Source organism: Phalaenopsis equestris, unplaced genomic scaffold, assembly GCF_001263595.1.
Source record: "Phalaenopsis equestris unplaced genomic scaffold, ASM126359v1 Scaffold001112, whole genome shotgun sequence".
Lineage (NCBI taxonomy): Eukaryota > Viridiplantae > Streptophyta > Magnoliopsida > Asparagales > Orchidaceae > Phalaenopsis > Phalaenopsis equestris.
In genome coordinates this window covers 72,568-84,302 of record NW_018165551.1, presented here as the reverse complement: position 1 = coordinate 84,302, position 11,735 = coordinate 72,568, and the positions used below count along the sequence as shown (strand labels likewise).

General features: G+C 38.3%; 2 protein-coding genes across 2 annotated transcripts; one reads left to right on the top strand and one right to left on the bottom strand.

The window, feature by feature from the left end:
- Window positions 1-358: 358 nt before the first annotated feature.
- On the top strand, window positions 359-7,007 carry LOC110033198 (U-box domain-containing protein 44-like). Its single transcript, XM_020737103.1, has 3 exons — window positions 359-1,671; window positions 1,772-2,075; window positions 6,268-7,007. The coding sequence occupies exons 1-3, from the start codon at window positions 538-540 to the stop codon at window positions 7,005-7,007; spliced, it is 2,178 nt and encodes a 725-aa protein (XP_020592762.1). The 5' UTR covers window positions 359-537.
- Window positions 7,008-7,939: 932 nt separating this feature from the next.
- Window positions 7,940-8,815, bottom strand: LOC110033197 (pentatricopeptide repeat-containing protein At5g61800). The gene has a single exon (XM_020737102.1). It carries the CDS (start codon window positions 8,813-8,815, stop codon window positions 7,940-7,942), a length of 876 nt encoding a protein of 291 aa, XP_020592761.1.
- Between the last annotated feature and the right edge of the window lie 2,920 nt (window positions 8,816-11,735).

Here is an 11,735-nt window from a genome sequence, read left to right as displayed (position 1 = left end):
GGGAAAAATACGAGCGTCGAACCGCGAAATGTATTGATAGGTTATTGAGAGGTTATTTAGATGTTATTGGGGTTAATACCCCCAATAACTGAGTTATTGGAAGATTATTTGAGATCATACCCACGCAGAACTGCATGCGTATGACGTACGTAAATAACGCTCATTGGTGTGAGAACGGGCGCGATGAAAGGAATGCTCTGAGCAACAGAGACCTCCGTGCGTAAATAAGTGTGAGAACGGGCGCGATGAAAGGAATGCTCTGAGCAACAGAGACCTCCGTGCGTAAATAAAATATGTGAAAATTTTACATGTATAGATAGGAGGGTTTGAGAAGTATATTGATATGTATAAAGACTTGATATTATACGTAATGTACAGACTCACTCACATGATGGTGTAATATTCTCTTCAGCTTTTCTGCGCCACTGGCTCATCCCTTCCACCGAGCTTCCAACTTCTGTGCGTCTCTCTCTCTCTCTCTTCCTAGTTTTCTACCGCCATCTCCCTCCTTCGCCGAACTGAGAGTTCAAAGCCGGCATGGAAATTCTCACGAACGGAAGGGATGAGGCCCTCAAGGGAGTGCTGGACCACCTATCAACCCTAATCGCTGCAGCCGATTCAATCAAGCAGGAGGATGACAACTTCCGTCGATATGCCGACTACATGATCCACGTACAAGAACTTCTTGTCAAACTTCAATCGCAGCAGGCGACGATCGAGCTTGCTCGCTTGCTACGGAGAATCGAAACCGAGGTCTACTTGGCTCGAGAAATCATCGATGGTTACAAATCCAAACCCCGTCTATTCCGTTCTTTCATCTGTCGATCGGTTGTTTGGAAGTTGAATCAATCTTCCAAGGAGATCTACGCCGTTCTGCAGCTCCTCCCATTCGCCCAGATCAACACTGCTCTTAACATCAAAGAAACGGCCGACGCGATTATTCAAGGTGTTGAATCCTTACAGCTTAAGCTTTCGACTAATTACAACGCAGTTCTATCCAGTCTTGATTCGCACATCTCTGAGAACAGTGGGAATCAACAACAAACTTCGCATGGTTTATTCATGATTAGCAGGTCAAAAGGGACCGCGAGCAGTAGCGTCTGCCCTTTGCCGATTCAGATCGAAGCTCGGGAACCAGAAGGTGAGAGGTCGGATGTAGATTCATACCTACAATTACCGCCAAGCTCCTTCTTCTTATGCCCCTTGACTGGGGAGATTCTGGTGGATCCTGTATCTGTGTTCTGCAACCACAGCTTTGAGAGGAAGGCGATAGAAGAGTATTTCGACGCGGGGCAGAACTTATGCCCTCTTTGTAACAAGGAACTTTCCTCAACTGGGAAATTAGAGATCACTTCGAACTCTACGCTTCGCAACTCCATATTGGAGTGGAAGAAACGGGAAGAGCAGATCAATGCGGAGAGGAATGCGAAGAAGAAGCTTATAGAGGCGGCTACAAAAATAAGCTTAGATGACATGGAGAACACAAATCAAGCGCTCGGTGACCTGCACGCTCTGATGATAGAGATACCAAGCTGCGTCAGTGCAGCCACGGAGAGCTCCTGTAAACTTATTTCAAAGCTCGCAGAGCTTTTGAAGAATAACAGCGTAGAAAATATTTCCACGGTGCTGAAATGCTTGCTTCTGATTTCTTGCTTTTCCGACGAGAACAAGGTGAGTAATTAACTCTCCGAGAAAACAGAACTGATTTTGTTTTCACCATATTTGATTCTACATTTACACGAATAATGAAATGTGCAGTAATCTGTTGCAGGAGATAATAGGAAGAAGTGGAGTAATCAAATGCCTTCTAAAACAGAGCATGATGGATCCAGCAACAGATCCAACTGCCCTTGCTCTGTTGCTGGATCTCTCCAGAAACAAGTCTGCTGCAGGGAAGATTGTAGGAATTCCAATCTCTATTTCCATCTTCATCTCCTTTTTAGACCACCCGAGCTCAACTGTAGCAGAAATGGCGCGCACGGTGCTGCAGAACCTCTCTATTGATATCAACTCCACTGTCACGATGGCCAAGTCTGGGTATTTCACTCCATTCCTGGAGCACTTCAATTCGCAAGGTGAGTTCAGCAATTTTTTTGTATTGTTTATCCCTGATTACTTACTCTCAAGCATGGCCGAGATGAACATCATAGAATATATCTGAAGATCCATTAAGTCATATATGTCGATATGGTTTACTAGAAACCCTAATTAGGGGCATTTACATTTATACCACCTCAAAACCACCATTTGAACAATTGGAAAGTGAAATACACCTTCGCATGCATGATTAAGGTGGCATGGCATATATATGAAAAAATTTAAGTTTAATTGTTAGATATGTAAATACATAAGAATTGGGTGGTAAGCATGTAAATCTTCCTATAGGACCATTTATATACAGACCACTCAATTCCTTTGTATTTACGTATCTATCTATCACCTAAACTCAGTTCTTATATTTATACCACCTAAATCTTTCATATCACTTAAAAAATACTTCTATTTTTACATTTAAAACGTGAAATGCACCTTTTGATGCATAGATAAGGTGGTATGTTTGTAAAAATTGAAGTTTAGTTGTTAGATATGTAAATACATAAGAATTGAACGGCGAGCATGTAAATCTTCCCTATGGGCATGTACATATACATACCACCCAATTCTTATATATTTACATATCTGACACCTGAACGTTGCTTTTTACATTAATAACGCCCAAATGGTTCATACCACATAAAAAAAAAATATCACTATTTGAACTTCTAAGAAGTGAAATACACCTTTTCATGCATAGGTAAGATGGTATGCATGTAAAAATTGAAGCTTTAGATGTTAGATATGCAAATACATAGGAATTGAGTGGTATACATATAAAATTTCCTAATTATTCATATGAATTTACGCTCATAACATATATTTAAAAAAGAAAAAAAAGTTGAACTTACAACGAAATTTAGTTAATTAATTATTTAGTTTTGGCACTTTAAAAAAGAAAAAAAAGTTGAACTTACAACGAAATCTAGTTAATTAATTATTAGGATGCTCCCCGTTATGTTTGGTCAAATTCTAACGGCTCCCTATAAATTTTTTATTTACTAGCAAGTCATATTGTTGTTGTTATCATTTGGTTGATTGGTTCACGTTTCCACTTTTGAGTCAAATTCTAACATCTTTTACAAATTTGTAGGAGAGTTCCTGTATATTTTTGATATTATGGAGGAAGTCGTGAAATTTGTAAAGGAAGTTTATTCAACAACAACAACAACAAAGCCTTAATCCCACTATGTGGGGTTGGCTATATGAATCCTTTTATTATGAAAAAAAATACAAAAATGTCATAGCGTGATCTCTAATTGAGAGCTAGTGACTATCCAAGATAGAGAAAAAATCTAATGTGATTGGGAGCGTTGTTAAGAAAAAAGAAATCAGATGTTATTGATATAAAAATGAATCATGAGTGCAGGTCAATTATTCAAACTCAACAAGACATTTTATGTAAATATCCATGGCATTTTTGTTTATTCTATCTATATTAGGAAGATTTACATTCATGTCATTCAATTCTTATGTATTTACATTTCTAACACCTATATTTCAATTTTTATATATATGTTGCCTTACCTATGCATGAAAAGGTGCATTTTACACATATTTTTTAAGTTAAAAGTAGTGATATTTTAGATGTGAAATGAAAGATTTAGGTGGCTTAAATATTAAGAGTGAAGTTTACATGTTAGATATGTAAATCCATAAGAAATTAACGGTAAGTATGTAAATGTCGCTATATATTATTCACATGAAAGATTTACATGCATACCATTCAATTCTTGTGTATTTACATATTAACAACTAAACTTTAATTTTTACCAATATGCAACCTTATCTATGTATGAAAAGGTGTATTTTACTTTTAAAAAGTAAAATATTTTTGATGTGATAAGAAATATTTGGGTGGTATAAATGTTAACAGTAAAGCTTACATTTTAGATATGTGAATACATAAGAAATTAGTGATATGTAAGTAAATTCCCCTATATATTATTCATATGGAAGATATACATGCATACCACTTAATTCTTGTGTATTTACATATCTAATGCCTAAAATTTAATTTTTACATATGTCATCTTGAATTTTGGAGGTCTACAATGGAGTCTACAGGCATTCGTTTGAGTAGATTTAAAACTCAATACATGGAATGTAATTTTAGTAGTTGTATATCTAGTGGCACAGTTGTACCTATAGATGATCAAATCATTAAAAGGTGTGAACATCATAGATATCTTGGATCTATTGTTCAAAGTGATGGTAGAACTAAGTTGGATGGTTTAAGTGGAGGAATGCTTCTGGCTTATTGTGTGATGGAACAATACCACTTAGACTTGAAAGGAAAATTTTATAAGATTATGGCGAGGCTTGCGTTGTTTTATGGCACAAAATTTGGCCTTTAAAAGAGAAGCATAAAACTGAATTAGGTGTTATTGAGATGATAATTTTTATGCGGATGAGTGGCTTGACACTTAAGATAAAATGCAAAACAAATGTATTCGTTGAAGGGTTGGTGTATCTCTAGTGACACACAAGATTAAAGAGAATCGTCTTAAATGGTTTGACCACATTAAATGACAACCATCTGATGATCCAGTTAAGAGCGTAGATGTTTTAGAAAGACAGAGGTAAACCTAAAAAACTTAGGCATATTGTGTAAAAAATAATCTTAATTTATTAGAATTAAATGAAAATATGACACAATGGAGGAAAAAGATTCATGTAGCCGACTCCACTTAGTGGGATAAAGGTTTGTTTTTATTGTCACCTGCCTATAGATGAAAAGATGTATTTAACATTTTAAATGTGAAAATAGCGAAATTTTTTATGTGATATGAAGATTTTGGTGGTTTAACTAAAGTCTAGGTATTAGATATGTAAATATTTAGTAGTATGTATTTAAATGCCCCTATATAATGCTCATATTCTTCAAACCTACATAGTCCTACATGCATACCACTCAATTCTTGTGTATTTACATACTAACAACTAAACTTTAATTTTTACCAATATGCCACCTTATCTATTTATGAAAAGGTGTATTTTACTTTTAAAAAGTAAAATATTTTTGATGTGATAAGAAATATTTGGGTGGTATAAATGTTAACAGTAAAGCTTACATTTTAGATATGTGAATACATAAGAAATTAGTGATATGTAAGTAAATTCCCCTATATATTATTCATATGGAAGATATACATGCATACCACTTAATTCTTGTGTATTTACATATCTAATGCCTAAAATTTAAATTTTGCATGTGTCATCTTGAATTATGGAGGTCTACAATGGAGTCTAAAGGCATTAGTTTGAGTAGATTTAAAACTCAATACATGGAATGTAATTTTAGTAGTAGTATATCTAGTGGCAAAGTTGTACCTATAGGTGATCAAATCATTAAAAGGTGTGAACATCATAGATATCTTGGATCTATTGTTCAAAGTGATGGTCATTTAGATGGAGATGTTATTAGTTGAACTAAGTTGGATGGTTTAAGTGGAGGAATGCATCTGGCCTATTGTGTGATAGAACAATACCGCTTAGACTTGAAAGGAAAATTTTATAAGATTATGCTGAGGCTTGCATTGTTTGATGGCACAAAATGTTGGCCTTTAAAAGAGAAGCATAAAACTGAATTAGGTGTTATTGAGATGAGAATGTTTATCTGGATGAGTGGCTTGACACTTCAAGATAAAATGCAAAACAAATGTATTCATTGAAAGGTTGGTGTATCTCCAGTGGCACACAAGATTAAAGAGAGTTATCTTAAATGGTTTGATCACATTAAATGACAACCATCTGATGATCCGGTTAAGAGCGTAGATCTTTTAGATTCGACTTATATTAAGAAAGGCAAAGGTAAACCTATAAAAATTTGGACCTGTTATATAAAAAATGATCTTAATTTATTAGAATTAAATGAAAATATGACACAATGGAGGAAAAAGATTCATGTAGCCGACTCCACTTAGTGGGATAAAGGCTTGTTGTTATTGTCACCTGCCTATAGATGAAAAGATGTATTTAACCTTTTAAATGTGAAACTAGCGAAATTTTTTATGTGATATGAAGATTTTGGTGGTATAACTAAAGTCTAGGTATTAGATATGTAAATACTTAGTAGTATGTATGTAAATGCCCCTATATAATGCTTATATTCTACAAACCTACATAGTCTCTATTCTTACTATTCCACATTGTCTGATCTCATTCAAGCAGAGATTTCTGACGAGATCAGAGCTCAAATGGCAGAAAGACTATCTCAGATTCAGCTAACAGAAACTTCTGCAAAAAACTTACAGAATGAACGATTCATGACTCACTTAACTGAGTCACTCAGTTGCAACTTTCCACCCACCAAAATCGCCTCCCTCAACTGCATCAAACACCTCATAGCCTTCCATGAACTGAAGACCTCCTTCCTCCAGAACGAATCCGCCATTACTGCTCTCCTATCCCTGATAACGACCAAATCTACAGATGATGAAACGAAGCAGAAAGCAGTAGAGATTCTGATCTCACTCATTCAAACAACTCAACCTAGCCATCCCAGCTTCCGGCCTCTCTTCTCGTCCGACGGCATACGAGAATTGCTTCACCAGATCAGAACCTCCGCTCCTGAGGACCAAATCTGGCTGCTTCGCCTCCTCGCCGCTATGGCACAGAACTCAGCTGCAGTGGGAGAGTTCATAGTTTCCGATCATGGCGCATTGAGCTTTCTCTTCTCTGCGATCGGTTTGGAGCAGAACAGAGATCTGAAAATGATAGCTCTGAAGCTAATATACTACATTGCTGGAAAACATCATATTGTTATCCCTCTCCCCTCCTCCCCTTCTAAAGAATCAATCATTCATTCCCTCATAACAATACTCTCTGATAGACGGGTCGCCCCGCGCCCGCCGTGGCAGCCGCTGCGGCCGGCGTCCTCGCCCATCTTTCGCCTGATGATAGAAGCATGAATGACATGCTCCAGAGCTCTGCCTTACTGAAATCCATCCGTTCCTTAATCGTTCATTCAAGCAACCCCAATTTGTATTTGGAGGAAGCTCTTGGAGCACTGCTACGCTGCGTAAACCGATCCCGACCCAGCTCAGAGTTTCACAAAGAAGTCTGCAAGCTGTTCCGAACTGATCTGATACAAATTCTCTCAACCGGCAGCTCTCTCGCAAAGCAGCGAGCCGCCATAATTCTATCCCATCTATCTCGAACCATCGCGCGTTCATCATTGGCAAGCCGATCATCTCCATCTTCGCCGTTCATCCGTCGTCTTGTTTACGTCAGAAGGTCGGTAAGGGAAGGAGATGGTTGTCCCGTGCATAGATCCAGATGCTCTCCGCAGGGACTCATCTGCCTTGTGATGGACAAGGCGGTGAAGCCATTGATCGAGATGGTGAAAACCATGGAGTTTGGTTTGGCCGAAGCGGCGTTAACGACGCTCGACACATTGTTTGATGTTGGTTGTGACTTGAACGGAGCGGCGACGGCCATTGTGGAGTGCGGCGGAGCGGTGGCGATACTTGAGGTGTTGGAAAGGGGAGAGCTGTGTGCGAAGGAGAAGGCTTTTGGGCTTTTCTGTAAGATTTATAGGCATCCAGATATCAGTGAGGAGTTGGAGAGGTTTAGAGGATTAGTTCTCAACATGGTCAGAAGGGACGATACTGGTCTGAAGGTTCAGGCAGAAAATTTGCTGAAGGATTTGTTGGTCTGTTAAAAAGACAAGGCATTAATCTGTAAAAATGTGGTGGTGGTGTCAGAATGTAAGAAAATGTTAATTGTTTGTAGGAGAATTTTGCAATGTTATTCATCTAAATTACTGATTTTTGAATTAAGTAATGTATTTATATAACAAAAATAGATCAATTGCCCCATGTTTTCCATCACCATTATAGAATTAAACTGTGGGAGACAACTGAACCAAACTGGATCCAACATTCTTCTTCACCTTCACAGCATCCATGATTCTTCCAATCCGCTCCACATCGTCCCATCTCCTCTCGTCGGCGTAAATCCTCGCCATGGCCGAATAAACTCCGGTATCCCCCGGACGGATCTCCAGAAGTTTCCTCGCCGCAACCTCAGCAACATCGACATTCCCTCGATGAATTCGACAGCCGGCGAGCAAACCACCCCACACATATCCATCTCCTTTCTCCGGCATCGCCTCGATCATCTCCACCGCCTCCTCGATCATCCCGGCCCTGCCGAGCAAATCTGCCATGCATCCATAATGCTTTAGCTCAATCCTCACTCCATGCACCCTCTCCATCTCCCCAAAAAGCTTTTTTGCCGTCTCCACGAGCCCGGAATGGCTGCACGCCACCAGAACCCCCACGAAAGTGATGCCGTCCGGCTTAACTCCAGCAGCTCCCATCTTATCGAAGTATGCTAACGAAAGGTCTCCATAGCCATGCATTGCCAGACCAACTATGATGGAGTTCCAGGTGAAGAGATTTCGAATGGGACTTCCGTCAAACAGCTCGAGTGCAGCCTCGATGGCGCCGCATTTGGCATACATGTCAACCAGGGCTGTTAACAGGGAGACGGTGAGCTCAATTCTGTTCCTGGTAATGTGATCATGGATAACTTTGCCGCGATTTAATTCTCCAGCATGTGCGCAGGAGGAGAGATATGAAACCAGGGAGGCATTATCCGGCATGAATCCATCTGCCTGCATTTGATCGAAGAGGTGCAGGGCGTCGTCGTGGTGGCCGGAGTGGGAATAAGCGGTGATCATGGTGCCGTAGGAGACGGAGTCCCGTTGAGGCATTTCGTCGAACAGCTTGTGGGCGTTGTTCAGATTTCCGGCCTTCACGTGACCAACGATGAGAGCATTGTAGGAAACAGTGTCGACGGCGAGGCGGTTGTGCAGGAAAATGGCTTCGGCGTCGGGGAGAGAGGAGCAGGAGGAGTAGAGGAAGATGAGGGAGTTTCGGACGAAGAGATTGGAGGAGAAGCCGAAGAGGAGGGATTGAGCGTGGAGAGCACGGCCGATGGGGAGGAGGTGGAGACGGGAGGAGGCTGAGAGGGCGAGAGGGAAGGAATGGAGGTCGGGGGGGAGGGAGAAGCGGCGGAAGCGGGAGAAGAGAGGGATGGCTCATGCTTCTAGCAGTAGTGTTGCAGGCACCGATGCAGTGGAGGATCTTCTTGATCCTCAGCTCATGGCTGCCCTTAAATCCATTGGATGGGATGATAAGGATCTGGCCTCTAAAACTTCTGAGAAACCACAATCCCTGTTAATCAAGGAAAAGGTTTCTGATCAATCTCATCTTGAAGAGCAGATAAAGGCTACTAAGCTCCGTGCTTTTAATCTTAAGAGAGCTGGAAAACAAGATGAGGCTCTTGAAGCTCTCCGTTACGCCAAAAAACTCGAAAAGAAAGTTGCTTCAATGACTTGAAAAACTAATATTTATCCTTGTGATGGTTTCATCATGGAATGAGTAATTTGAAGAACTTAGGATGATGCTTATGAGAAACATATTTGAAAGCAAAGGTTGCTAATGATAAGTCAAAGCCTTCAATGTCATGAGATCATGAGGCCACAACCATCTGGATGGATTCTGAGGGAATATTGCTTTGTATATTTGTTAAAAGCTTTTATTTTTTTAAATATGGAGATTTTGTAGTGACTTTTTTACTGTGATTAGAGTTAGTGAAGGTTGCTATATACTCGGGATAAACCTTATGTAGGTTTATTTATGGCATTCTTGTGAAGACGTTCTCTGTTTTCTCAGGTCTGTTTTGTTCCATTTCATATTTTGAAACTAAAATTTTAATGTCTTTTAAGATAAAATTAGATTCATAATAAAATGAATTATTTTGCTATTTGTTGAAATCGCTGTAATCCTCAAATAAATTTAAGAAGATTTATGAATCATTTGGCTATATATATATATATATATATATACTTGTTAGTTTAAATTTATATTTTGAGGTCACAAAAAATATTGAGGAAAATGAATAAGAACTAACATGTAACATTCGGCTCTAATGAGTTTAGGCTGCTTACTTTTGGTTGTGTGTTCAAATATTTTAGGTAAATTTACATATGTACCCTACATTTTCTATGATTTTACATGTCTAACATCAAAGGTTTAAAATTTATATTTACGACATTTTGGTATTATAAATTTATGCATAAAAAGATATATTCGACTTTTAAAAACACAGAAAAAAATAAAATATATTTAGAACATCCTGAAGTCTTGGAGATCTTCTTTCTTTTTTCTAAGGATGTAAATGAGTTTAGTGCATATAATTGGGCTTCGACAATATGGAGTTTTTTAATAAACCAGCTTGACACGGTAGTTCAGAAGTCAAGATTGCGGGGCTCTTTTGGGCACATGAGTGTATTTGCCCCCTTCTTATGGTAAGATAATTTATTTCAATTGTTTAATTAGATTTGACCTTTGACTAGACATATTTATTTTCCTTGATTTTGCAAATTTGGTTTTAATAAACCAGCTTGACACGGTAGTTCAGAAGTCAAGATTGCGGGGCTCTTTTGGGCACATGAGTGTATTTGCCCCCTTCTTATGGTAAGATAATTTACTTCAATTATTTAATTAGATTTGACCTTTGACTGACATATTTATTTTCCTTGATTTTGCAAATTTGGTGTTTTGAACATTCAGATGTTGTCTACCCCATGATGCGAGGTCATGATGCCACATATGTGACCTCGCATCATGCGGTGGTCTAAGTCAAATGCAGGTGGGAAAAGAGGTTGCAACTTCATTTTATCAGATTTGTAGCATCATTAAGTATGTACCTTCAATTTAATCAATTCTCAACTCGATCAATCAGGCAATTGTATCAACATTAACCTTCTTAATTAATTTTTTTAAGGTTTTTGATTCATTTAGAGAAAGAAGGATTGAAGAGACAATTCTACTTCTTGAGGATTCAGATTTTTCATTTCGTGCAAGCAGCACACCTTATTTATTTCCTGATTCATTTGTTGTCCCCTCGCACCAAACAATCCACTTACATGATATCAGTGCTCCTCTTCTTCAAGAATGACTGGATGATGTAAATAGAATAAGTCCATAACAATATATCAGTTCTCCTCTTCTTGAAGATAGGGCGCCGGAGTAGGTGGGCTAGGTTCATTAGATGAATAGGTTTGTTTTGATTTGTAGCTATAAGTAGGGTTGTGGATTTAGCTCGAAGATTGTTAGTTATTCGCTTTAAACTTGATTTGAATTTTGGTTTGGATTGAGAGCGGATCGAAATAAATATGCTAAGTTATGAGCGAAATTATTTGATTGAATTTTTTTCAGAGCTGATTTTGAGTCGTATATGGATTGATTTGAACTGACTCGGGATCGGCTCGTAATATTTTTTATTTATGAAAATTATAAATAATGATGAGAAAAATTGAATATATTGAATTACGAGCAAATTTTCGAGTTGGAATGGATCGGAATAAGTTAGTTTGAGCCAGTTAGTTTCTAATCCAAATAGCTCAATTTGAGCTAGTTGGTTTCGATTTCTAGTCGGGTTGAGCTGGTTCAATTTCGAGCCGGCTCAACTCGGAATCAAATATAATGTACCATAAGCTGCTTTTGAGCAACTCAACTCAGCTTAAAATCGAATCGTTAATAGTCCTAACAATGAATCCTCCCTATTTCATTCCAATAGCCATTATTGGAAATATATATATATATATATATATATATATATATATA

Excerpts from the sequence above, each read along its gene's own strand:
- LOC110033198 (XM_020737103.1), top strand. The coding sequence starts at position 538 with ATGGAAATTCTCACGAACGGAAGGGATGAGGCCCTCAAGGGAGTGCTG. Across the intron at positions 1,672-1,771 it reads GCTTTTCCGACGAGAACAAG|GAGATAATAGGAAGAAGTGG; the intron begins GTGAGTAATTAA and ends AATCTGTTGCAG. Across the intron at positions 2,076-6,267 it reads GGAGCACTTCAATTCGCAAG|AGATTTCTGACGAGATCAGA; the intron begins GTGAGTTCAGCA and ends TCATTCAAGCAG.
- LOC110033197 (XM_020737102.1), bottom strand. The coding sequence starts at position 8,815 with ATGCCTCAACGGGACTCCGTCTCCTACGGCACCATGATCACCGCTTAT.